The 26,863-nt window shown below is 51.2% G+C and overlaps 1 protein-coding gene across 4 annotated transcripts in view; it reads left to right on the top strand.

The window, feature by feature from the left end:
- The window catches only part of ACTN1 (actinin alpha 1), a 97,963-nt gene that overhangs the window by 58,750 nt on the left and 12,350 nt on the right, over window positions 1-26,863 (top strand). For all 4 annotated transcript variants that reach the window (XM_052646158.1, XM_052646155.1, XM_052646157.1 and 1 more), the window contains exons 4-11: window positions 6,782-6,868; window positions 8,704-8,791; window positions 9,306-9,384; window positions 12,902-12,983; window positions 14,200-14,285; window positions 20,904-20,996; window positions 22,244-22,474; window positions 24,198-24,345. In XM_052646158.1, the coding sequence (XP_052502118.1) occupies window positions 6,782-6,868; window positions 8,704-8,791; window positions 9,306-9,384; window positions 12,902-12,983; window positions 14,200-14,285; window positions 20,904-20,996; window positions 22,244-22,474; window positions 24,198-24,345 (894 nt within the window). The remainder of the gene's footprint in view (window positions 1-6,781; window positions 6,869-8,703; window positions 8,792-9,305; window positions 9,385-12,901; window positions 12,984-14,199; window positions 14,286-20,903; window positions 20,997-22,243; window positions 22,475-24,197; window positions 24,346-26,863) is intronic.

Here is a 26,863-nt window from a genome sequence, read left to right as displayed (position 1 = left end):
TCTTGTGTGCGGTTCTGAAGCACTTGGAGAGGGTCAAGGTGATTAGAATAAAGTACCATAACCAGGCCCCATGGGGACTGTGTCCCTTGGATTCATCAATGGATTGGGCACCTCTGTGGTGCCAGAGATTAAAAGGTGAGTAGTATACAGTCTCCATTCATTCACTGTAGATATAACCTTGACTGGGATTACTGATCACCTGTTCTGCAGCAGGCACTGTGCTAAACCCCTTTGTACCAGTGATCTCATTTCATCCTCGCCATAGCCCTATGAGATGGCTCGAATTGTTATCCCCATTTTACAAAAAGAAAACATGTGCCTAATGAAGATTGACTTGTCCAAAGTCCCATCTTCAGCAAGTGGTAAAGCCGGAACTCAAATCCAGGTCAGAGTGACACTAGAGAAATGCCCCAGAGGGTGGCCTTTCCTTACAGAGGGTGCGGGGTGTTGTTCCAGTAAATCCATAGCAGCTGATCTTTTTCTCTGGTTGATGATCTGAAAGTCCTCCTTCTTTTTTCTGAAAATTGAGGGATTTGATGTAGCAAAATCAAACTGAGAAACTTGAGCACAGGGGCTGGCAAACTACAGTCCGTCGGGTCAAACCTGGCTGACCCAGGCTTTTGTAAATATTGGAACACGGGCACACCCATTTGTTTACATATTATTGGCTGCTTTCCTGCTGCAGGCAGAATTGAATAATTGTGTCAGAGACCATATCCCCACAAAGCTGAAAATATTTCCTATCAGGCCCTTTTCGGGAAAAGCTTGCTGACCCTTGCCTTATCAGGGACTCAGGCTAGCGCTTGGGGTCATTGTGGGTGGTGCCTTCCGGGTCCCATCCCCTGAGCTGTGAGGCAGAGCTCCTGTCTCCTGCATCCTTGTGGCCCCAGCTCCCAGCGGCATGCTGCACAGTCAGTGCTCAGTAAATGTTTGACGGCCTCGTGTACAGCAGGGTACCGAAGAAGAAAAGAGTTGTTTGTTCTCTTAGAGGAATCAAGACTTGGCAGAAAAAGTTTCAGCTAAGCAGGGATGGGAAGCCAAGAAATGACCACTCTGGTGGTCTGCTACAAGCTCAGATGCTCCTGGGGCAGGGAGGTAGAGGATGTGTGAGGTGGGCCAGATGTGTGAGGTGGGTGACAGTAGGGATGAGTGGGGAGTGGGGAGAAGTGGGAAAAACATGTTCTTCTAAGCGGGGCAGCTGCTGTGTAGATCTAACCAATTGTTGCTGAGTGGGAATACATATCCAGTGTTGCCAGATGTTCTGATTTTTTCAAAAGAAGCCAGAAATCCAGATTTTTATAAAGGAGAATGTAACAACTACCATAATATATACATAGGGAGAGAGAGTCCCAGGTGGTGCTAGTGGTAAAGAACCCACCTGCCAGTGCAGGGGACAGAAAAGCCTGGGTTTGATCCCTGGGTCTGGAAGATCCTCTGGAGAAGGGGGAATGGCTTCCCACTCCAGGATCCTTGCCTGGAGAATCCCATGGACAGAGGAGCCCGGTGGCTTACAGTCCATGGGGTTGCAAAGAGTCAGACACAACTGAAGCGACTTAGTGTGTGCACACAAGCACACGCGCGCACACACGCACACACACACGTATATACGGTAGTAGTGTTAGTCGCTGCATTGCAGGCAGATTCTTTACCATCTGAACCACCAGGGAAGCCCGTGTGTGTGTGTATGTGTGTGTGTGTGTGTGTGTGTGTGTGTGTGTGTGTCTGTGTCTGTGTGTCTCTGTGTGTCTGTGTTTGTGTGTGTGTCTGTGTGTGTGTGTGTGTCACTGAATACCAAAGGGGAGGAAGAAAGAAGATGGGCAAGAGTAGCACTTGCTGAGGTCCAGATCTGCGGCTGGCCAGACAGGACAGAATGCTTTAACAGGCTTGTATCACCAGCCATATTTTACAGTCAAGGAAGCAAAGGCTCAGAGGAGTTGCTAGAATGGAAGTGTATAGTATGTTGACCATAGGCTCTGGGCCAGATGGCTTCCATTTGGCAGAACACAGATTAAACCCCGGGGGTTTGGACTCTAGAGCTGAGGTCTAAACCTCTCCAATCACCAGGGCACTGCTGCCTCTCTGCAGGGGTTCAGGACAGAACCTTCATGTCTGATTTTCCTCAGCTGTGAAGTGGTGGGTCACACTAGCTGTGTGGTCTCAACAGAGGGGTAAGGAGCACAGCCAGACAGGGGCATAAACTCTAACCACCACCTCTGTTCTCCCAGGAGGTCACTTAACCTAGCTGGCTGGAGTTTTCTAGTTCCCTTGACACAGACTTTGCTTCTTGAAAGATTTCTAAAGCTGCCTTTAAAATGAGACATTCCAAGCCTTCCTGCTACCTTTAGGCGAGGGCTTCCCTCTTTGAATCCTCTCTCCCAGTTTAAGCCAATGCATTAATAATAACCTATATGGGAAAAGAATCTGGAAAAGAATGAATGTCTATATGTATAACTGAATCGCTTTGCTGTACACCTGAAATTAACACATTGTAAATCAACTATACTGCAATTTAAAAAAAAAGAGGTCGAGCACCAAGATCATGCCAGGACCACCACGCTGCTGAGCCAGGAAACTGGACGAGGCCCAGAAAGGGTTTTGTTTATTTTAATGAAATGAAGTTTGCTGCTGTAGACGATCAAAGGCAGTGGAATGGATCGCCCAGAAGGAGCTCGCCTGGGGTTGGGGTGGGAGGAGACGTTGCCATTTATCCTGGCAGGGGAGCCTTGGGGACCAGATTTGGGCCCCAGTGAAAGACCCCAGACCTTTGAAGGATGATCAGCTGGGACAAGGTCTTGACGCCGGCTGACCCTGTTAGGAGGCACCAGGCCTGGAAGGGAGATCCTGTGGGCAGCCCAACTGTGGAAAACACACAGAACCTTAGGGGATGGAGTGGGTGCTCTGGGAAAGGCATCGGTTCCCTGACACCAAAGATGTTCATGTGGAGGTCGGAGGCAAGGCGCATCCTGCCACATGAGAAGTTAGAATAGATGCATTTCTTGTGTGATACTTGATTCTAGAATGCCTAGACTTCATGGGATTGAGACTTGACCTGGGTGAGTGGTTGGGATTTAACCAGATGAGAGCACCTGAGAAGGAATTTTCATCTTAAAATCTAGAGGCAGGGAACGCCTGATAGCTTTGGGTGCCAGAGCCTGGGAGTGGGCTTGATGATTTAGCATCTGTCTTTAGGTTGGATGGTGGCCATTGGTCTGGGCAGTGGTGGACCCCCCAGGGTGGAGGGTCTGGTTTTCTACCACATGGAGTTTCTTCAGCATCATTGATTCCACTGTCTGAATACTGCCTGCCTGGAGTGGGGCCAAGAGAGAGGCAGGTTCTGAGTAAAAGCAGGATATGAACAGCTTCTTAGGTAGCTGTGGTCTACGAATGGCATCTTCCCACATCCGCAGCAGACGTTTGTTAATCTGTCATCGTGGCTTTCCCCCCCAGGGGCCCGGTTACAGCCGTGGCACCCTCCTTTTGGACTCAGTGTATCAGACCATAAAGATACCTGTGAGATGGACAAACTTACTCCAAATATAGAACTGCCTAGTGAAGGGATCCATTCTAGGGAGGGTTTTTGAAGGTCAGGGGGGCTTAGGTGGACACGGGGATGAAAACAAATCGCTCTCCTTGCCTGTACTCGGCTCCTCTGTTTTCTGGCATGTTAACTCTTGGTAGGAGTTAAGAATTCAGTAAGCAAACTCCCCAGGGGTTCGGTGTTTCTGGAAGAGAAGAGAAGTAAGATGGCAAGACCCAGAGAGGAAGCTGTCTTGTCTTCCTTGGTATTGGGAGGACCCTGAGCTCAAGGCCAGCAGGAGGCTGGGTTATTTAGCCTTTATGCTGGCAAAGACTGAAGGCAGGAGGAGAAGGGGATGACAGAGGAAGAGATGGTTGGATGGCATCACTGACTCAATGAACATGAGTTTGAGCAAGCTCTGGGAGATGCTGAAGGACAGGGAAGCCTGGCGAGCTGCAGTCCATGGGATCACAAAAAGCTGGACACGACTGAGCAACTGAACAACAAATGGAGGTGGGTGGGTACACAGTCACCCCTCCATCCCCCAGGTCAAGAGGGACTGGCATTGCAGCCTTGACTCCTAAAAAGGCATTACCACCTGGAGTTTTTCTTGATGTTGAAAAAAATTTCTCCTTGATTTGAGCTGGTGTCCATAAAATTTAATACCTGATTTTTGTCGTCTTCTGTAATTACAAAGATTTTTTCCAAATCATCAAAAAATTGTAATTATGATTTTTAATGGCTGTGCTAATTATCTGTTTGTTGAGCACAAGTGTGCTCTGTTCCAGATCTGCGTCCAGTCCTAGAGGAGCCTGAACGCTGCCGTGTTCTCTGCCCATTCACGCGCCTGTGGTTAGTGTCCTCCATTCATTCGCTCGTTTAGCAGATGTTGATGGAGGGCTTTTTCTGTGCCAGGCATAGTGCTGGGCTCTCAGCAGTGCTGTAAAACAGAAAACATCTTTGTCCTCAGGGAGCTTATGTTCTAGAAGAGGGAGAAAGAAAATACATGTATCAGTTGCAGGAGAGTAAAGAGGGAGATCCAGGAAGGGCTTTGTGAGAAGATGAAGGGTCAGTGGAGGCAGGAGGGAGGTGAGGGATATCCCGGGAGAGGGGAGCAACAGGGAGGCCGTGTGACTTCAGGGGTAGGGGTACAGGGTCCCAGAGGCCCCACCAACCGCTGCGTTTGAGTGGGGTGGGAAGCCTTGGGTGTTTTGAGCAGAGGGAGTGACGGGGTCTGGGGTTTACTTGGTCACGCCTTGTATTTTGTACACGGGATTTCCAGGGTGGGGTCATGATAAGTAACCTGGCAGTAAGTGCCTTTATCCACCAGCCTTACTCTACATGTCACACCACTGGCTGACTGGGGCTAGAGAGAATTTTACTCTCAAAAAGTTGAGCAACTTCAAGATGGCTTGCTCCCTGTTGACAAATTATTTCCCCAAAAGGTGTTTCTTTAAAACGAATTTATACTTCTAGCCACAGGGTGATAGCCACACGGCTCTCTATCCTTAGATTGATGCCATCGTCACCATCATCATGTGTATTTGCTTGTTTTTAACTTTATTCGTTTAATAGCTGGGAAAATGGTATATCTCTAATTACAAGTGAGCTTGACATTCTTGTAAGTTGGTTGTTTGTATTTCGTGTTTTGTAAAGTGTTTGTTCATGTTTTTGCCAACTCCTGTATTATGAATTTAGACTTTTTTATCTTACCAATTTATATAAGCATGTTGAATGTTACAGATGCAAAACTGTTGGGAGTCACGAGTGAAAGAGCATTTTAAACATAGCAAACCTTTAGGAGGGGCTTCCCCAGCGGTCCTGGGGTTAAGACTTCATGCTTCCACTGCAGGGAGGCCTGATCAGGGAACTAAGATCCTGTGTTCCATGAGATGTGGCCAAAAAATAAAATAACAAATAACTTTTGGGAACTGATTCTTGACTGATTGACTCCACTTCCCCCTCAGCATGCTCTGCAGTGTGTGCCAACTGTCTTAGTTGTTGAGGAGGATGGTTGTATGTTGCCGCAGCTCCCTGTCTCTCTAACCGAGTTTCTCAGACTTGGGTCACTGCTCTGCTGATGCCTAGAGTTCTGGGCCCCCCTCTCAGCAGGAAGAATCACATCCTGTCCCATGCCCAAAGTGGCCACTGTTCTTCCTTTGCTGAGAACCCTGGTGCAGGCTCAGCAGCGTTACCCCCACGCGGCCCCTGCAGCAGCTGTGGGCCAGGCTTCACTGCCCAGCGCCTACGCCTTGCCGATCACAGAGCAGCATGCAGTTGCGCCCTCTCTTTTGTGGAAGGGGATGAGACAGTTTGTGGGAAGCAAACCCAACTGGACATTGGCTCAGGGGATCAGGGGTCCTTGGACGTTGTCTCTTCTCATAGTCTTGTTGGGTGTCCCCCAAATCTACTGTTGTCAGGAGGGAAAAATGAGATATTCTTTTGATGCGAGAGTCTTAACTGAGAGTAGCTCACCACGGGGCCAGGTTACCGTCTCCTGGCCTGGGAGCAGGAAAGGTAAGGAGTCTGTGTTTGTTATCTGCTCAGTTTCCAAGCCTGTAAATGACTACATCTTTTAGGATCCTTAAAGACAGGGCTTATTTATCTTTGTATGTCCTGCCTCTAAGCCTGGGACAAAAAAAAAAAGCTTCACAGAATTTATAGCATTTTTTAAAAAACCTAGAAGATGCTGCTTAGACTGAATTTAGTGGGTTATCTCTTAATTTTGATCTTGAAGCTGCTGTTTTTTTTTTTTTTTATGAAAAAATATGGCATCATGAACTTGATTTGTGAGTTAGTGGATCCTTCTGGTAGCAGTTTACAAACCTTTGTCAGGTTGGTTAACTTCTGTTGCCTGCACTGACTTCCCGGGTGGGTGGATAGCTGTTCTGAGAGCTGTGCTTGCCCAGAGGTCCTCCGCTCTGGAGGTGCCAGGACATTTGCGATGGCGTAGAAGTCCTTTCCCTCTTCTCTGTTAGGCTTGTGGACACTGCCCAGGTTTAAGATGTCCCCTTCTCTGTTGCCTTTCCTGTTGTACCCAGTTGAACCGACCACACTCTCCTGGTTCCCCAAGATACCCCCAAATAGACTTCCCCCGTGGCACCTGCAACATGTAATTGCACTGACTTTTCGACTTCCCTCTAGAAGTGGAGTGTGTGGCCTTTGACTTCCTAAGTGGTGCACAGAGTGACGTGAGCACTCAGGAAATGTGTCCTTTGTCCCTGCTGAGACCCATCCTAACGTGTCCTGCTGCTGTTTCTGTAGAAATCGTGGATGGGAATGTGAAAATGACGCTGGGCATGATCTGGACCATCATCCTGCGCTTTGCCATCCAGGACATCTCCGTGGAAGGTGGGCCTTCTGCTCTGCTCTGTGCTGTCCCCGGGCGTCCACGTCTCCCATGCCTTCACCGTCAGGCCTTCCTCCCTGACCCATGGGGCAAGAGGTCCTTCATCACAAGCTGCATCCTGGGCTGCTTACCCATCGATGGCGTCCTTGCTCTCTCCTAGTCTACAGACAAGTAAAAGGGGCGTGCCGGCCCCTATAGCTGCATTGGCCCCCTCACTTTGAGAAAGCCCAGGATGGCTGTGGGGAGGTGTATTGGAACCACTGCTCTGGGGTTGTTAAATCCCAGGGTAGGGGTATGGCAGTCAGGAGAGAGCCACGAGACAGGGCCTCCACTTTGCTCCCATAGCACCCCCTGGTGGCCACCTTGCACGTCTGCAAGGGGCCGCCATGGTCTGGGGCCGTGGTCTCTCTAAACTTTTGGTTTCACACTCCTGCAGTTTTTGACCTTTATGTCTGATAGGTGTGTATATATTTTTCAGTAAGTTATATTCATGTATGTCTATATCCTGGAGGAGGAAAGAGCAACCCAATCCGGTATTCTTGCCTGGGTAAATTCCCGAGTACAGCGGAGCCGGGCAGGGTCCAGTCCATGGGGTCGCAAGAGTCAAACATGACTTAGCGCCTAAACCACCACCACCACCACCATTGCTATTTCAAACACATCAAACCAAATTTTTAAAAGATGAGATGGAGGTATTTTTAAAGTATTTTTAAAATTCATTTTAATGGCCTAGAAATTAATTTTTAATGAGAACAGTGTGGATTAAATTGCTTTGTTATGGGAATCTTGGTTTGACAGTGATACAGCAATGTGAAAGTCTTAAGTTTGGTTTATAGATACCTGGTATTTAGGGCTGAAGTGACTAAATAGATACCCACAGTAGTTGCTTAGGGTGCTTGTTAGTGATAATAGATATAAATCTGGTTTTCAAATAGCTTTCTTGATGAGTTTATTCTTTTGGGTAGACTTCTTGTCAGCTCTGAGTAAATTGTTGTTTTTATCTTATAACTGAAAAGAGCTTGAACTAAAAGCGGGAGCATTAGCTTTGAAGATTTTTTTTTTATCATTTTCTTGTGCTTGAATTACTATATTATCTTGTTTAGCGTCATTTTAAAGTTCATTTTGTGAACTGAAACCCACTTCACTGAGTACCATGAGCTGCTTTTCACAGATGTGAACACATGGGGACAGTGTGGTTCGTGGCCCTCCTGGGCCGGAAGCTTCTGGGGCCCCCTCGGATACCTGCCTTACTTACTGACACCTGTGTGCTTTTACACAGCAGCAGTGTCAATCCATGCGTTAAATATGAGGAGACCTTGTTTTTTCTTTTTGGATGAACAGTAAATGTGACTAGGAGTCCTAATGCTTTCTTCTTACATGACTGTGTGCAATCCACAGGGCACACGGGCCCTCCCTGTCTGAAGAGTCCTGGATTTCAGATTTCACAGACCAATCAACCCTTCCTCCCCAAAGTGGCTGCCCGACAGAGGTTGCCGACTTAATTTTGTGTTGTTGCCATTTCTTTGCATAAAAGGGAGTGACGGGGAGAGAGTCTGAAAGTTTGAAAGGCCATTTTCTCATTATTTTAATGTATCAGGTGGCGAGTTCTGAAATGATTCCTGGCTTACTTCTCTGTGTCTCAAATAACGTCTCAAACTTTGTCCAGGAAATAGATTTGATGGCCTAGTAGCAGCAGGGTTGAAATCTCGGAGTCTCTGTGTGGACCCCCGTGTGAAAGAGCATGGACCCTGTGGTCACAGGGGTCCTTGGGGAGCCCACACCCTCCTTCCACCAAGCCAGCCTCTGACCTCTCTGCCCGTCATCCGCTTCCCCACAGAGACTTCAGCGAAGGAAGGGCTTCTCTTGTGGTGTCAGAGAAAGACAGCCCCTTACAAGAACGTCAACATCCAGAACTTCCACATAAGGTGCGTGGCAGGGGGCTGAGGGGCTCTTGCAGAAGCCAGGCTGCTTCCTCCAGGGTCCCTTGGGCCCCCTGGGCTGGGTCAGTCTCTGCTCTGGAACAGAACACAGAGCGCTGGGGAAAGAGTCGCTTTTCTGGAAAGGGAGCGTCACCCTTCGAGGCCCGCTCCATCCCGGCTGCTGCCTGATACATCTTGGGTTGATGCTCTTGGAGCCCCCTCAGGAGAGTGTCCAGGGAGTTCCAGCCTGGGGCTCTGAAACAGAGCAGACCAGAGCCCCAGACCTTGGTGGGGGGCTTGGGTGGGACACGACAACTTACCGAACACTATAGAGCCTTAACCCGGTGCCTGGGATTGTGGCAGCAAGCAGGTTCCTTCCCACCCTGTGTTCTCCCAACTCCTGCTCCGAGGGGTTGTGGGTTCATTTCTGGAAAAAAAGGAGACCCCTGCTTGGCACTTTGCCCTGAGTGCTTGGCCGCACTCACCCTCTGGCCATCCCCCACCACCTCTCCCCGGGCAGCTGGAAGGACGGCCTCGGCTTCTGTGCCTTGATCCACCGACACCGGCCCGAGCTGATCGACTACGGGAAGCTGCGGAAGGTTCGTGTGCTCACCTGACCCTCCCGCCCGTCCCCCGCCAGCTCCCACCCAGCTGGTCCGCCCCTGGGGTGGGTGGGGGAAGGGCGGGACTGGGCCCCCTGCTCTGAGAGCCCGCAGCCCAGCATGAGAGCGTGTCAGTCTTCTTGGACTAGCCGAGGAGACGGCCCCTCTGGAAGTAAGAGGAAAGCACCTTCCGTCAGAGCTGCTTGAGTTTGTATGTGCTTGCCAACATGCCCAACCTGCCAGGAAAGGTATCAAAAGCGCCACAGAAATTCTGTTAGGGTGCTGAGATCCTAAGTGGCATTTCCCCGTTCTGGTTTTCTGGGTTTCCCAAGGTGCGTGCATTACTTTCATAATTTTAGATACTGCACGTCCTTAGAGACGTGTATCCCAGCCTTGTTGGGGACGAGCTGCACAGTCCTGGGCAGGTCCCCGCCAGGGATCTGCTTTTCCTCCTGGCCGAAAGTTGGAGGGGGTTTTGTTGCCGCTTGATTTCACTTGTGCTTTTGGCGTGAAGCTGCTGGGGGATTTTCTTGCGTCTGTGTGGAGGAGCAGACCGGGAGGCGGGAGCTGTGTGTCTGGCTTCATGGTGGTTCTTAGCGTCCGGGCTGGTTAAAGGACACTGGCCAGACCTTGGAGAGGGCCGTCCAGGACACTCTGACTGGGCTCACCACCCTCCCTCTGAGCCCATCCCGGCATGAGAGGCCTCATGGAACAGGCGTCCTGGGAGAGACCAGCCTTGGTGCCCTCCCCACCCCACCCCAGTAGACCGTCTGGGGCTCGGGTTGGAATGTCCCCTGTCGATGCTTGGATCTCTTGACAAAAAAAAGGCTTCTAGGAATGACCGTTCTGGTTTTTGTCTCCTTGACTTCAGTACTTTGAGATCTTGGTGTTCAGTCAAGTTCCCCACCTTGCCTGTGCCCACCGTGGCCACGCCAGGCTTGATGTTGCAGGTAGAGGAGCTGCTCTGTGGCATCAGACCCTCTGTTTAGGGGGATGTGTGTGTGGGAGAGGGCTGCTGAAAAGGATTTGTGAGGGGAGAAAGGAGTCGGGTGGAGTTTCCCACACTCTCCAGAGATCCTAAGTTGGGCCTGAAGCTTGAGGCTGGGCCCCTGCCTGCCTGGAGGGGAGCCCGCTGACTGGCCCTGTGGTAGCTGTGTCCAGGTATATGTGGACGGGGACCGGCTTACCTCTCAGGGGATGGGGAGTCCCAGCCCTCTAATTCAGCCACTTTGCAAAGAAAAAAAGCAATTTGAGAACCCACCACCACCACCCCGCTCCCCACCGCCCCAGCTGAAAAGTGTGCGGCCAAACCAAACAGGGGCCGAGGTGGGGGAATCCTGGAGATGGAGACTTTTTTAAAGGGGTCATCATCACAGTCCTCCCAACCGGTCAGCGGATGCACTGTGGTGACGGGAGTGTGTGCGCCTGGGTCCCTGCGTGGGGGGCTAGGGAGGCAGCATCCGGTTAATGCCCAGCTGTTCCCCAGCCCTGTGTAAAGCAGGGCCTGTGCTGACTGTGGCTCTTCAGTCCCACCCCACACACCCCCGCCCTGACTCCAGGAGCCTCAGCCGTTTGGGGAGGGTGAGTCCAGGGGCCTCTGTCTCATCCCCGGCCAGCTCTCTCCCCACCCTCTGCCCTCTCCGTGTCTTTTCATTTCTCCCGGCTCATTTCTCTGTGTTTCTCTATGTCTTCTCTTCTCTTCAACACAGTAGCAACAGTGATAGTAGAATCCTAGCACAGACCTGTTCCCACTGAACCGTGGACTCTTTCTAGAAAGCATAGAGGTTGCCAGAGCCTCTGGAGCTTGGGAACAGGGGGAGCCAAGGGCTCTGACCAGGGAGCACTTCCTTCGGTGGGCGTGGGGGCCTGGTGGTCCCTGGGAATCTGGCAAGGCAGGGGCATGCGCACCTGGGGCCTGAGGATGGCCTAAGGCCTTGGACGGATATGACCGTTGCCTCTTGGCAGTGGTTTTTATCATTCTGGAAACTGTCAGAAACTTTCCCAGAAGGACTCCACCTTCTCTATTTTGAGCAATTTCTTCCTGAAAGTGTCCCAAATGAATGGGTGTATCCTTTCGTCCCCTTTGATTCTCACCTTAGCAGATGCAGAAGCTGAGTTGCAGGCTGACAAAGCGACTTTGCTTTAGGTTAGTCTCAGGAACCAAGAAGAGAGTGGGAGGTCCAGCCAGGAACTCTCTCTACTAAGTTGTGGCTCTTTTCCCACATTAAGTTTTTGTTTTCAGTCTGGTCAAATATACATAATATCAAGAGTACCACTTTTAGAGGAGTGGGAGGGAGGGGATATTTGTATACATACAGCTGGTTCACTTTGTTGTACAGCAGAAACTAATACAAGATTGTAAAGCAATTATACTCCACAATGTTTTTTTTTAAGTACCACTTGAAGCATTTTTAAGTGTACAGTTCAGTGATATTAAGTATATTCACACCGCCACCATCCATCTCCAGAACTCTTCCTCTTGCAAAATTGAAATTCTGAAGCCATCACACCGCCACTCTCCAGTCCTGCTTCTGCCAGCCCCTGGCAAACCACCATTCTGCTTTCTGTATCTAGGAATTTAGGAGTAGGTACCTATGTAAGTGGCATCGTATAATATTTGTTCTTTGAGTCTGGCTTATTTCACTTCGCTTAATGGTTTCAAGGTTCATCTACGTTGTAGCACATATCAGGATCTCTTCTCTTTTTTCCGCAGAATAGTATCCCCTGTCTATTTAATCTGTCCATGAACGTTTGTGTTATTTCCACCTTTTGGCTATTGTGTATAATGCTGTTATGAACATAGATATACAATTATTTGAGTCCCTGTTTTCAGTTCTTTGGGATATAGACCCAGAAGTGGAATTGCTATGTCATATAGTTCCATGTTTAACTTTTTGAGGAACTTCCATACTGTGTTTCCATAGCAGCTGTACCATTTTACAATCCCACCAAACAGTGCACAAGGGTTCTGATTTCTCCACCTCCTTACCAGTCCCTGATAAGTTTTCTTGAGAAGGGCAGAAGCCAGAATGTAGTCAGAAGACTGTGGCTATTTGAAGGAGTCCCCAAATTTCATGGAATGTGAGCACCAAAGGGGCTTGAGAGCTCCTAGTCCAACTTTTGAGTAACAGATGGGGGGACTGAGGTTAGGTTATTTGCCAGTCCAGCTGGCTGGTGGCAGAGCTGAAACCAGAAGTCAAGACTGATGGCTCCCAGGCCAGTGCCTCTGTTTCAGCTTGCATTTCTTAGCAATTCTTTCTTGGGCTGCAGGCTAGTATTCCTCACTCTATTTCTTTGACAAAGAAACTGCAACTTGACGAGGAAAGATGGCATTTTAAGCCCCCCAGCTAGCAGATCCTGGTCACGAGGCCAGACTTCTATACCCAGAGCTGACCCCGAGGACTGAACCAGAGAGGGGCCACAGCAGTACCCCCTTGCCCCCCAGTCTTGATGATCATGCAGGTGGGGGTATCCAGAGACTTCTTGTGCTTCTCACCCACCTCTTCTCCCCTAGGATGACCCACTGACAAACCTGAACACAGCTTTCGATGTGGCGGAGAAGTACCTGGACATTCCCAAGATGCTGGATGCGGAAGGTGAGAGGCCCTTCCTTCTGAGCCTTCGGCTTTTCTCCCAGCTGCATCCAGCGGCCAAGGAGCTGGGCCTTGGCACTCTGAGGCCAGACAAGAGAAGGCCTGGTTCCTGGGATCTCTTCTGGGGAGCCTGGGGATCACTAGTCGCTCAGGGATTCCACAGATAGACAGATACCTTGAGATTCGGAGGGGGAGGTGGTAGCTGGTGCTGAAAAGGGCTGCCTGAGGGTGATGCTTATCTTGGTCTTGGAGTTGGGGTGGTGGGTGTTGGGGTGGAGCACAGTGGTCCTTTGTTGTTTAGGGGAGAGAAAAAAGTTTATTTACATGTGCTTCATGTACACACATAGGAGCTTGCAGTGATGGGTAATTTAAAGAGATGATTTGAGTTTGAAGTCTATATGCATATCTAACTTCACAGGGGAAAGGGAGGGAGAGAAAGAATGCTTATGGACATGCTAATGACTTTTGGAAAGATGAATGGACCCTTAGGAGAAGAGATGGAAGATACAGTTTGTGACAATGTCTATCAAGTTGTGGGGATATTTTCCAATGTGCAAAAGAAGGGAGAATAATATAAGGAATTTCCATATACCCACCATCCAGATAAAACAATTATTGAGATTTAGTCACATTTTTTTTCTTTTTGTCTTCTTTGTTGAAGTATTTTAAAACAAATCCCAGAAACATCATAGCATCTCACTACTACATACTTCAGAATACAGACCTTAAAAATAGAAATATTTTCATTCTATTTTTCAATCATAAACTAATTTTCACACCAAGCAAATTGACAGTAATTCTTGGATACATCTGCCACTTGGTTCAAAATCAAACTCTCCCCATTGTTTCTCTTTAGTTGGTTTGACCAGAGTGTGCCTGTGGCATTTCATTGTTCTAGTTCTTGTATCTTTTCTGATCTGTAGCATTTCCCTCTTCCCTCCAACGCCTTTGGCTCCTGGCATTGAGCTTGTAGCCTGACGACCAGCTGTTCCGAGCACCCGATTCTCTGGTTTGTCTTGTTTCCTTCCTCAGGTACCATTTCACTCGTTTCTCTACCTCTTGTGTTCCTGTAAGTGGAAGTTGATGCCAGATGCTGGTTAGATCCAGGCTCAGCATCTTGGCAAGAAGGCTTACGGTTCTGAGAGCTGCTTTTCCCATCACATTAGGGAGTGTATCATGTGTTCACCAGCTGGCTTTAACTCCAGATTTTTCTTGACAGACATCGTCGGAACCGCCCGCCCGGACGAGAAAGCCATCATGACTTACGTGTCCAGCTTCTACCACGCCTTCTCTGGAGCCCAGAAGGTACCTGGGGCCCCTTGCTCCTTCCTTGCCCAGCGCACCTCATGCCTGAGCCCGATCCATGCCCTCCCACCCCTCCTCTCCCCGGCGACAGGGTCCGGACGGTCTGTCTCTTCAGTAGCGTCAGTCCCCGGTGCCAACGTGGCGTGTCATATTCTTGCTCAGCTCCTCTCTTACCCACCCCCAACCCCAGCCCAGCCTCTCTGCTTTCGCTCATCTTCCTCTACCTGCTGTCTCAGAGAACACTGGGAAAGAGCTCACCTTCTGGGACCCAGATGGCAGACTTCAGCAGGAAGGGGCGGCAGGGGTGAAATTAACCAGGAGGTGCCTGGAAGGCACCGTGGGCAGTAGCCCTCCTTGCCCACCTCTGCTGAAGCTATGGCTTTAGCAGAGCAGCAGGGTAGCCCTTAGGGAGGAAATCTGACAGGGGCACCTCCTGTCTTCACTGACCTGTCCAGCAGCAGTATCACGAAGCCCCTCCCTTTGTCCCGCTCACAGCTATGATTTAGCCAATCTGTCCACAGCCCCCTTGGTCCTTTTCACCTTCTATATCTTGCCTGGGGCCCCCATGCAGGGTCAGTACATGAGGGAGGGAGGGAGGGGAAGGCCGGGCAGCTGTGAGCCCTGCCCGTGTCCTGACCCAGTATCGCTCAGGGAGGTCTGAGGTTCCAGGCCAGTGGTGTAGGCTCCGCACTCAAATCATTGACACTGAAGATTTGAATATTTCTGTTAGCCGGCAGCTGACGCCCCTCCCCTAGACCTCCCTCATGGGCAGGACCCCAGAAGCACAGCATCCAGGTTGCTGTGACCACAAGCACCAGGCTTGGCCTCATCAGCTCTGGGCCTTGGACCTGCCTCACACTCAGGCAGATTTCCCGCCCTCTGCATGGAGTTTGAGTGGCCTGTTGTGAAATGCATGATGGGGTGATGCCCCTGGCCCTGCCCCCCTTTGCTCTTTCAGCCTGGACTCTCTCACACCCTGTCCCATTTGTCCTGCCAGCATCCCATTTTCTCTTTCTGTCCATTCCCTCAGTGTCTGTCCTCTGTGCCCTCTGTCCACCGTGGCTGTTGGGTTGATTCTGTGCTGTGCCGCCTGCTTCTCCTCTCAACCTCTTCTCCTTCTCTGTGCAGATGTATAGGCACGCTAAGGCCGGATGGGAAGGCCATGTGACCTAATGTTTCATGTCACTACCACGCCTTCTCGGTGCGCAGAAGGTGAGCTCTCCCTCGGCCTCGCCCGCTCTCCCAGCGCCCTTCTGCCCACCTCTTCTGTCCTCTCTGAATACTCGAGCAGCAGCCCCTTGGAACTGCAGCCCTGGAATGAAAGGAGGGATTAGAGGAGACTCCCCCCCCAGCACACACACAACCCTGACCTCTGCAGGAGAGCAGGATGCTCTCTGAACTTTGGCCAGGACACTTAAAGATACCAGAGAATGCCCGCTTCTGGATGGCCTTGGGCATCTCTGTCCCCACACACTGGGCATAATGGGTGCCACAAACAGGAAAGAAGTCTCAACTCTTTCCCTGGACTGAGTTGAAAGCCCTTATCCCAAGCAGTGCAGTTTGGGGCTCTGCTTGTTCTCGTAATATTGAGGACCCTGTCACTTCTCTCTCTCCCTCCTTCTACTTGAGCAAGACCACCCTCTAAAATTACGCAGCAGTCAGAGCAGGGAGAATTCTTTCACCTTCCTCCTGGTGTCCAGGCCCTGGGCTTAGAGTCCTGCCTGATCCTTCCCACCCATGTCTGCCAGGGACAGTGGTGCAGGTTGGTTGCACACTATACAAGGATGCCACGTGTACATCATAGACCATGGAGATTTGAATATTTTTTACTAAGATAATCCTGGAAATGGCCCTAAAAATGTCTTCAAACAGAATGAGTATGACAGTTTTCTAATAGAAGTGCCTTGAGGGAAAAGGTGCCTTTAAAAAAAATAAAAGCATGAGGTGAGCTAGCAGCAACCCCATCCCCTGCCTGGATGGGCACCATGACCTTCTTCACTTTCCTTCCAGGTCTCATGGGCGCTGCTTGGCAGGAAACAGCCCTGCCTGAAGGCTCCCTATTCTGGGTGTCCCTGCACCCCCCAGGAGGCCCAGACCCTTCCAGCCTCTTCTCTGGTCTGCATCTTGCTGCTTCTTTCTCTTTGTCCCACCTCTGCTGCTGTTCTTTCTTGTCAACTTATTCTGGCCCCTCTTACACCCCACCTTTTAGGCAGGATGTGAGCACCATCTATCTACTTGCCTCGGGGGACCTCCAGCCCCAAGAACCACGTGGAGTCCTGCCCACGCCCAGAGCTAGGCTGAGCTCCCTGCCATGGTCTTTCCAACTCTCCTGCAGGATCCTGTCCTGGGCTTCATGCCTGTTAACACTGGCCTTCCCCGTCTCTGGAGCCTTCCCTGTGTCCTGGCTGATGATGCTCGGGAGGGAGCTTGTGCCTGTGTGGGTGTCCGCGCGCGTGTGTGTGTGCGCGTGTGCACGTGTGTAGCAGCCTGCTATTCTTCCCAAATCTCATACCACCTCCTCCCCATGCCCTCTTCCCTCTCACTCATCTTTGTTGCAATCATTTCATGCTGCTTTGGTCCATATCTGAGGACAGCGTCATCAGCTTGGGGGGTATGGGGCTGGGGGTATGGGTGGTGTTCCTTTCATGTCCTGGGTTGGGGGCCTCACCCAGAGTTGCCCCTCCCAACCCACTTCGAAGGATTCAGGCAACTGCTTAGGGCCGAGCAGGCTGGTGGGCGGGACTCTTCCCTCTCTCCCGTGGAAGCAGGAGGAGTCTTTCCTACCCTCTTCCTGTCTTGACTGTCTTGTGTCTGAAGCCAATGTGGGAGAGTCTCCTGAAACCCATGTCTGGTGCCCTGCGTCCTCTCCACTGTCTTTCTCTTGTCAAGCCTTGGGCAGCGGAATTAGAAAGGCAGCCGAGTCTGGAGCACGTGTGCGTGCCTGTGTATATGTGTTGGTGTGCCTGTGTGGATACGAGTGTGTGACTGCCGTTCCTAGTCAGATGAGGACCAGCTTCTGTCTGAGGCATTGGCTTTGGTGCTGATTCCTTCTCAGCTTCTCTTTCTTCCTCTTCTCTGTAGGGATTTAGAAGGTGTTGTGAGCAACCAGATTTTGTTTTGTTTGTTGCTTTAATGTTCATGGCCTGTGAACTGTTTCTGAGAAAACAGCCCTTTAGGGTGTGAGCTGGATCTGCTGTGGGGTTCTGGATGCTCTTAGAAGTAGATGATGCTGTTTGTATCGTTCCATTTGTCATCTGTTGGATGTGGATCTTCTAAGGCAAAGAAATCCTGTACCTGCCCTCAGGGGACTCATGGTCCATCTGGGAAACTTTTAATAAAAGAAGCTCACGATGCTGCGGTCTAATCTCTGCTGTGCTTCAGACCTGAGCGGGGCCAGGGGTGTTGCAGGGCTGTGGGACATGGAGACTTTCTTTCTTTTTCAGTTTTGGCTGTGCTGGCTCTTCATTGCTGCTTAGGCTTTTTTCCAGTTGCAGCAAGTGGGGGCTACATTCTAGCTGCAGGGAGGGCTTCTCATTGCAGTGGCTTCTCTTGTTGCAGAGCGTGGGCTCTGCGTGCTAGGGCTTCAGTAGCCGCAGCTCAAGGATCAATAGTTGTGGCTCCCAGGCTCCAGAACGTGGGCTTAGTAGTTATGGCACACGGACTTAGTTGCCCTGTGCCATGTGGCATCTGACCAGACCAGGGATGGAACCCAGGTCCTCTGCACTGGCAAGTGGATTCTTTACCACTGAGCCACTAGGGAAAGCGCCATGGAGGCTGTCTTGAGTAGGAGACACTTGAGCCTGAGGGTCTTAGGGGTTGAGTGGGGGGTGGGGGTGGGTTCTGCAAATGAAAGGCTCGGGGAGGTTGAGGAAGGCGGTCATGGTTTGTGGGTAGCTTCGTGGTGTGACCATGCAGCCTCAAAGGGACAGCAAGTTAACACTGGTCTGGGTCTCATCCTGCAACCTGGAACAGGGAATAGGGGTGAAGCCAGAGTTGGCGACTGGCGTCTGGGGGTGCTGCTGGCAGGAACATCAGGGCAGGGAGCTCACTTGACGCATGAAGGAAGGCTGGGCCGAAGGAAGCTGTGGGAGGAAGGAAATGGGCAATTCTAGCTAGATTTGGGAATTTTTTGACTAAAAGTGTCGCAGATGAGATCTTCGCGGCATTTGCATGACTCTGTGGGTGGTGGGTGGCAGAGCCATGGGGTGTCATTTGGCCACATTTGGCTGTTTGATGTCCCCAGCATTGAGGCTGCTTCCTTTCAGTTTGACCTGGGATAGCAAGGATTTCATTTGGGGGTAGCTAAGTGCTCTGGGAATAATAATCCATAACTTAAAAACCCAGGTCTCCAGTATTGTAGGCAGAATTCTTTACCGTCTGAGCCACCAGAGAAGCTCTGAGAATACTGGGGTGGGTAGCCAGTCCCTTCTCCAGGGGATCTTCCTGACCCAGGGATCGAACCCAGGCCTCCTGCATTGCAGGAAGATTCTTTACCTGAGCCACCAGGGAAGCCCTAACTTGGAAACAACTAATGTAAAACTAAGCACATTGTTTTGTATTACACTGTTTAGTAATACAAATAGTGGGTCATAAAAAAAAAATAAAAATACTTTCCATGGAAGGGTCAGAAATTTTTTCCTTTGGTACTTGGAAGTCACCCTTTTGCCTGTTTCCATAAAATATTTTCTCAGCCCATTGATGATCTTTGTAAAAAGTCCCCAGAAGGCCCACCCGGAAACTCCCCAGACTTTATCCAGACTGACCCTGGATCAGTCAGCCGGCTCTGAGAGGCGGGTGAGGCTCTTGAGGCCCAGAAGGCACGTCTTCCAGAATCCCATGAACATGCGGGCCTCATTCAGTCCATCAAGTCTGCAAATTGACCCACAAATCAAAGTTTATGTCTTCCAAGCTCAGGATCTCAAGATGAATCAGAAGATAACAAGGTGAAGGCAGGCTTGATCCATTAACCGTCGCAGCAATGTTGACTCTTGCCTGCAATTCTTACCTGCTCGGTCAGCACTTTGGGCCGGGGACTTTGTAGCCGCCCCACGTTCTTACATACATGTCAGCACACAGGAGAGCGTGGGCCTCTCCTTGGGTTCCCCTCCCCAGCCTTTGGGAAACAGCTCTGGTGACTTTGGGCAGATTCATGGGGTACGTCAGCCAGTGCCCAGGACCCTACTTGTTCTGTGGCCTCGCATCTTCTGAGACAGGTCCAGGGAGGCATTTCCCTCCTTGTCACCTCTTGGGCTTCCCCACGGTTGCCTGTAGGTCCTTAAGAGGAAGGATGATCAGTTGGGGGCTCCTGATTGTCCTGTTGAGAAGTGGCTTTAGCATCTCCAGGACAAAGTTAGGTGGCGGGGCCAGGGGTGAGGGTCTAAGGATGTGATGGCTTGTCTCCGTTTCTTGAGACCGGGGACTCCCAGCTCCTTGCTCCCCGGTCAAGCCAAAGCTACCCTGCTGGAGGCCCACCCACCCTGACACCCTGCCATGGAGGGTCAGTGTCTTCACTTTGAGCTTGAAAGGTCCTTTATGGTGATCTCATCCTGCCCTCGTGCACATACCTCCCAGCACAGTCACCCACGCATCACGTGATCTGGTGGGCGTGTGTCCTATTTGAAGAATTCCATAAGGACAAAAAAGCATTTACATCTTCTCAGTCTTTCCTTCCCAAATGAAAGCACCTTCATTCTCAGGAACCTCTTCCTGATGCCTAAACTCGGTTTATCTTGCCGCAGTTTGAAACCCATTGTTCATCAACTGGGTTCAAGGTCCCATCTTTCTCCCTCTTCAACCTTTGCCATCTGCAGGGTCACCCTTCTCCGGGGCCCCAGAATGTTTATCTGTCTACTCATCATGATTGCCTGCCGCCACTCTCAGGCCATCTTCCTTCCTATCCCAGGACCCCAGATGGCTTTGAGTTCCCCTCTCCTTGGAGCTGGGTTAGGACTGTGAACGGGAATTGTATTTAGATATCACCTGAGCAAAGTCCCTGCTGGCATCAGGTGCGGAGGGCCCTCTGAGCCAGAGAAGCCGTGTCCCCTGGGTTTCTGGGCCTTTGCATCTGATTGCCATTCAGTCTTCTTTTATTCTTCTTGCCACCTGGCCCGCCTCGGGTGTCTGCTGGCCCAGCACTTGTGTGTTTACCTTTCCCAGAGGTGCCCAGGGTGGCTTTCTGGTCATCCTGTCTATGCTGGGTTGATCCTTAATTCCTGCATCTTCTCTAAAGTTCTTTGGGCCAGGAGCCTTGAGAGATTCTGCAAGGATCCTGAGAGGCCCCACTCCGTCTCACCACCTTATTCTAGGACTCCTAGATTTAAAATTATATCAACCATTGACTTAGTTTCTTCCCAACATACATGTTGGATCTCAAACTTTTAGTTTCTTCTCCAGGGACCCCCAGTTGAGCCACTTAGGTCTTTGTCTGTGCTCACTTGCTCTGTGGGACTCAGCCTAGGCTGGTAAAGAGGATGATGAGGAGCCTGTGAATTCAAAGTCTTGGGAGCTGCCATCCAGCCATGTGATGCTACAGGGGTGGGAGGAGACCTTACTGGCGCAGGCGTGTGCCAGGTGCTCCCGCTGTTGCGAGGCTGACCACCACCCTCTCTGTCTTGTCAGGCTGAGACAGCAGCGAATCGCATCTGCAAGGTGCTGGCCGTCAACCAGGAGAACGAGCAGCTCATGGAGGACTACGAGAAGCTGGCCAGTGATGTGGGTACCCCTGGGTTCTCCTGGTCTGGCCCTGACAAGGTCTTGCCACCCTGTCCTGAGAGACCAGGGAGCCCCCAGAACCCATCTATTCCTCCAAATCCATCTCCGGGCACAGTCCCAGGCTGGGCATTGCCCCTCATCACAGCAGCTGAACGAGGGTGGCTTGGGCTCCCCCAGAGATCTGGGGTGGGGGTGGGTCAGGGGCCAGTCGGGACTTTGAAGAGCTGAGTTCAACGCTTTTTCTATCACCTCTCTGCTCTTGATTTTTTTCCACTTGACAAATGAAAGCTGTGCCAAGAGACCTCAGAGGCCTTTTGGGCCCAGTGTACTGTTACTCTGGGAGTTTCATTTGAACTTAATTTGGAGTGTGCAGTTCTGAGGAGATGTGAACCAGGGGTAAATCAGGCTGGCTCAGGCTAGCTTAGCGGCTGGGCCCACCCAGGGGACAGGAGGGGACAGGATGGGTTTGCTGTTTTGCCACTGACTGCATTTGGGTTAGAGCACCATTTGCGTCTTCCTTAATCCAGCCCCTGAACAGCTTAGCCCGGCCTCTTGGTGGACTTGCTGTCCCCCAGCATAGTGAGAGCCCAGGTTCTGGGGTCCCAGTGCCTGGATTTAATCCCTGCCCTACATCGGTCACCTTGGCAAGTCACAGAAGGTCACAGTGCTTTGGTTATGTCCTCTGCCACCGGCGGGGAGGGTGACAGCACTTAATCCCGTGATGACTAGCTCATCATCATTATTCAGATGAGTTAGTCTGGGCCAGTGTGATCCAGTTGCAGGGGATCACAAGTTTCCTCCTCGTTTCCACTCCTCCATCCCCATCAGCTCATTGAAGAAACAAAATTCAGGCTGTCCTCTGCAACCTTTTCTCTTTTGAGTCAGGGACCCACATTCTAGAATCCTTGAAGGTCAGATGGCAGAGGCTCTGGCCAGCAACCATTCACCCCTCCATGGTAAGATAGGGAAATTGAGGCCCAGCCAGGTAGCAGACGAAGAACTAGAGCTCGGGTCTCCTGCTGAGTTGAGCCATCTTGCCCCCAGGTTTCCCCTTGCGGAGCAGGGAGGTTGAGTGATGCTGGCTGTGAGTTGATATATCCTAGTGGCCAGGCGTCATGGAGCCTTTGACTCTCGGAGGGAGCCTGGCCCTGTGGCCTGGGAACGGCCTGGGGTGATGGTTGGGAAAGAGTGTGCCCTCGGGAGAGGTGCGGCCCCCCTCCCAGCGTCCTCCCCTGCTCCCTCCACAGCTGCTGGAGTGGATCCGCCGCACCATCCCATGGCTGGAGAACCGGGCGCCCGAGAACACCATGCACGCCATGCAGCAGAAGCTGGAGGACTTCCGGGACTACCGGCGCCTGCACAAGCCGCCCAAGGTGCAGGAGAAGTGCCAGCTGGAGATCAACTTCAACACGCTGCAGACCAAGCTGCGCCTCAGCAACCGGCCCGCCTTCATGCCCTCCGAGGGCAGGATGGTCTCGGTGAGCACCCGGACTGCCCCGACCCGGAGGCGCCTGGTAGCCTCAAATGATGCACTGTGGGCGGGGCGGGGGCGGGGGCGGGGCGGGGCGTGTGCTCACCGCCTGCCCACACTGCTCCAGGGATCGTTCTCTCCCAGGTGACCACCCAGACTCCAGCCCACATTCAGCCAGGTGGGGGTTCCCCCTCGCCTCAGAGAGAGAGCCCCTTTTCTCCTCACCATGCCGGGTCATACTTGCCCTTTCCAGATGCCTGCACATCTGCTTGGATCAGCCCCAGCACTTTCTTCCCCACCCCTCAAAGAGTCATCTCTGCCAACAAAATCCCACTTGACATGTTGACCCAAACAGGGCATAATTCAGGAGCTAAAAGGATAATTTTCACTTCCATGGAATCTTTTTTAGCACTTAAAAACTTTTTTAATACCTTAATAGATTTTTTTTTTTGGTAGGACATTTTCAAATATGTACATAAGTAAAATATAGAAAATAGAAATTCTTCATAATCTTCCTACCCAGGATCAACTTAAAAGATTTTGGGGAGAAGAGATTCTTTTAGACTCTATAAATGTGATTTTAAAGGGAATCTGAAAGCATCTTTTATTTAATAAGCTGCTTAGAAGAAAGAACTTACGGGGACCTCCCTAGTGGCTAGGAGTCCGTGCTTCCACTGCAGGGGGCACAGGCTCAATCCCTGGTGGGGGAACTAAAATCCCCCATGCTACATGGCATGACCAAGGAGAAAAAGAACTAATTATATCGTGACCAGCTTTCCACGTCATAACTCTTTTTCATTTTTGTCACTTTTTGTTATTCCTCCCTGTTTACCCTTTCCCCAGGACTTGAGATACGAGCCAGAGAAACATGCAAACAAAAATTTTAAAATAAAAAATTGACCAGGATAGAGCTTTTGCACTTTGCAGGGGAGAGTTGACAAGGAGACACAGGCTCATAAGGGAGGCGTGGAAGGGGCTGGGAGGAGCTTGTAAACAGCAACGGAGGGAGGGAGGACCCTGGGGGAGTAGAGAAAGGCCTGACGTTTTGCATACGGTTTGGAAAACTGTGGTCCTTTTTCAGACTCCAGGCCAAGTCAGCAGCTTTTACATGGCTGGAGCTGCTACTTGATGGGGGGGGCTGGGGGGTGGTGCGGTGCTCTGTGCTTTAACGTGACCCTCCTGTGGCAGATGCAGTGTGGCCCCTGGCACATGGTGAGGACCTGGGTGGCACACGAGTCCAGTCAGCCTGTCACTGCCCGGGGGGTGTCCTTGTGCTGACTGTAGAGGGCAGCTCCCTGTCTGAACGCCTGTGGGTTTGTGCTCATTACCTGTCACCATCTCTGGGTGACTCGGGGATGGCTATTGCCCAGAGCCCACGAGTAAACCCAGAAACACGAGGAGGCTGGGAGGCTCCCATCGCTGCCTGCCTTGTTCAGTTTGTTGCTCTGTCTCCCTGGCTGGCCCTGTGACCTCGGTGGTTGCTCAGAATCCTGGCAGAAGCCGGTCTTGGTGCCCAGAGGGCCTTGGGCTCTCTCCCCACTGGGATGCACTGCTAACGCCCCATAGCAGCATGGACCCACTTCCCTACGCAGGAGACCTGGTGCCTAGGAACCCTAGGTCATACCAGGGGGACTGGGTGGGGAGGAGGCTCCTCTTGGAATGTGTGGAGGAGCCATGGGGGCTTGGCTCGGGGGCCAGGTGGGCTGACCCTGTGTCTCCCATCCCTGCAGGACATCAACAATGCCTGGGGCTGCCTGGAGCAGGCGGAGAAGGGCTATGAGGAGTGGCTACTGAATGAGATCCGGAGGCTGGAGCGGCTCGACCACCTGGCAGAGAAGTTCCGGCAGAAGGCCTCCATCCACGAGGCCTGGACGGACGGTAAGACCAGCCTAGCCCCTGCCTCCCACCCCAAGCTTGGGTCTAGCTTTCGTGCTAAACCACCAGCCATAACTCCTTTCTCTCTTGTGTTTTATTTGTTTTGTCTCTTACTTGTCCCTTAACAGTAGGTGAGTTCATGACCCACCCCACTCCCTTTTTTATTGGCCGCACCCCATGGCACATGGGATCTTGGTTCCCTGACCAGGCATCGAACGTGCCTCCTCTGCATTGGAAGTGCAGAGCCTTAACCACTGGACCATCAAGGAAGTCCCTCATTAGTATTTTGGTTGCTTCAGTTTTCTCCTCTGCTAAGTGGGGACAATAATAGTATCAGCTTAATATGTATATGAGGATTAAATGGCATAATACATCAGAAGCAATGAGAAGAGTTCCTGGCCTGCTACGTGCTATATAAGCGTTAATTACTCTTGTCACTGTAGTGACTTCCCTTCCCTGAGTCAGGTTGGGGTTCACATGCTGACTCTACCACCTGGAAGCAGTGTACCTTGGAGCAGTGGTCTGTGTCCTTGTCTGTTACATGCAGGTGATGCTGTGCCCTCCTGTATCACTTTCTTAGGGCTGCGAATTGCCATAAACTGGGTGGTTTTACACGACACGAGGACATTCTCTCACAATTCAGGAGACTAGAAGTCCCAAATCCAGGTGCCGTCAGCTCTGGCTCCTTCTGGGCCTCTGGGGGGTGGCGTCCCCTGCTTCTTCCTAGTGCCACGTGGTTGTACTGGCACTTCCTGGTGTTCCTTGGCCTGTAGCAGCATCGCTCTGATCTCTGCCTCCATCATCACTGGCTCCTTCTCTCTGGGTCTCAGTGACCGAATCTGCCTCTCAGTTTTTTACTGAAGATACCAGTCATTGGATTTAGGGCCCACTCTAATCCAGTAGGATTGCCCAGGTGGGACAGTGGTAAAGAAAGAATCTGCCTGCCAGCGCAGGAGATGCAAGAGATACGGGTTCAGTCCCTGAGTCTGGACGATCCCCTAGAGTAGGAAACGACAACCTGCTCCAGTATTCTTGCCTGGGAAATCCCATGGATAGAGGAGCCTACAGTCCACGGGGTTGCAAAGAGTCAGACACATCTTAGTGACTAAACAACAGCTAATCCAGTATGACCTCATCTTAGCTAATTATATTGGCAAAGACCCTATTTCCAAATAAGGTCAGACTCTGAGGTTCTGGGTTGACGTGAGTTTCAGAGGGATACTGTTAACTCAGCATACCTCCTCATGCAGTTGTGCATTTTATGTGTAGTTGAGAGCCTGACACGTGTGACACACTCAGTAAATGGGAGCCCTGGATATCTTCCCTCCTCTGCCTTCTCTGCCATTGTAGTAACCTGCAGCTCTGGCCTTAGCACCTGTGTGTCTCCATCACTCTGACCTGGAGCACTTGGCCATGTCTGGTGTCTGCTTGTTGGCAGATAATCTTCTCCAAAGAGAGATCACACCTAAAATGGTCTTTTCCTCAGAACCTGGGCCGGGGCTGGAGAGTGAGCCATGCTAGCCATCTCCTAGAGCTCTGCGGTCATTTCAGCTTGAGCCCCTGGAGCAGACCCATTGGCCGGTAGAGCTCAGTACCCTGAGATGCCCCCAGTCAGCTCTGTGGTGGTCCTCAGAGATGAGTAGGGATGGCCACACCCTGGGGCCATTAGGGAGTGGCTTGGAGCAGGAGGGGATAGGTGTGTACTTGACTCAGCAGAGGGGTTTGATGGGCTTCATATACAATAATATGAGGTTGCTGCTGCGCTTTCCACTATGTCTATATGAGCTATCTATCCAGGCATGGATGGATGGAGGAGAAGAGGGATGGTGGAGTTTGCACCAATTCATCCACACGCTTCTATTGTGTTCTCTCTGGGGCCAAGGAACAGCTCACAAAAGGTAAAGAGCAAAGACTGGCCCCACCAGCCACCAGGAAAGGCATGAGAAGTGCTGGCATGCCTGCAGTAGATGCCGACATAGCAGTCTGGCTCTAAGTACTCACAGCTGACAATGCTGTTGCCCACTTACCTAAGAACTGCATCTCTCAAGGCTGTCTAAAACCCCTAAACGTGGCTGAAGTCACGTGTCGGGGATGTTTGCGACGAGTCCATCTACAGTACTGCCAGCTGAGGGGCCCACATGCTCCACCGTAGTGCAGTGTGTGGTTACGCCTCTGGGGGTTCAGCCACTCGACAGAATGTTACAGGGCCATCGGAGTGACTCATGCGATGGCCGTGGTGGCAGTGTAGAAACTGGTGATGTGCTGCTGAGTATTTTTAAAGTAGGATATGTAATTTATATACACCCAATGGTTTTAATGCAACATCCATAGAAGGCAAGACTGAAAAGGAATAGATAAGTAGGCTCATCTGTGATTTTTTTTTTTTCCCCTCTAAACTCATCATATTAATATTCTTACAAAAAGGAGTAGAGAGAAGGAAAGAAGCCATCACCTCTTTGGCCCAGCCCTCATTTCCTGAGAGTTGCTCAGCCTCCCTGATGGGGCAAACACCGGAGGTGGG

This window comes from Budorcas taxicolor, chromosome 10 (assembly GCF_023091745.1).
Source record: "Budorcas taxicolor isolate Tak-1 chromosome 10, Takin1.1, whole genome shotgun sequence".
In the NCBI taxonomy this organism is placed as follows: Eukaryota; Metazoa; Chordata; class Mammalia; order Artiodactyla; family Bovidae; genus Budorcas; species Budorcas taxicolor.
This window is presented reverse-complemented; position numbering and strand designations above follow the sequence as displayed.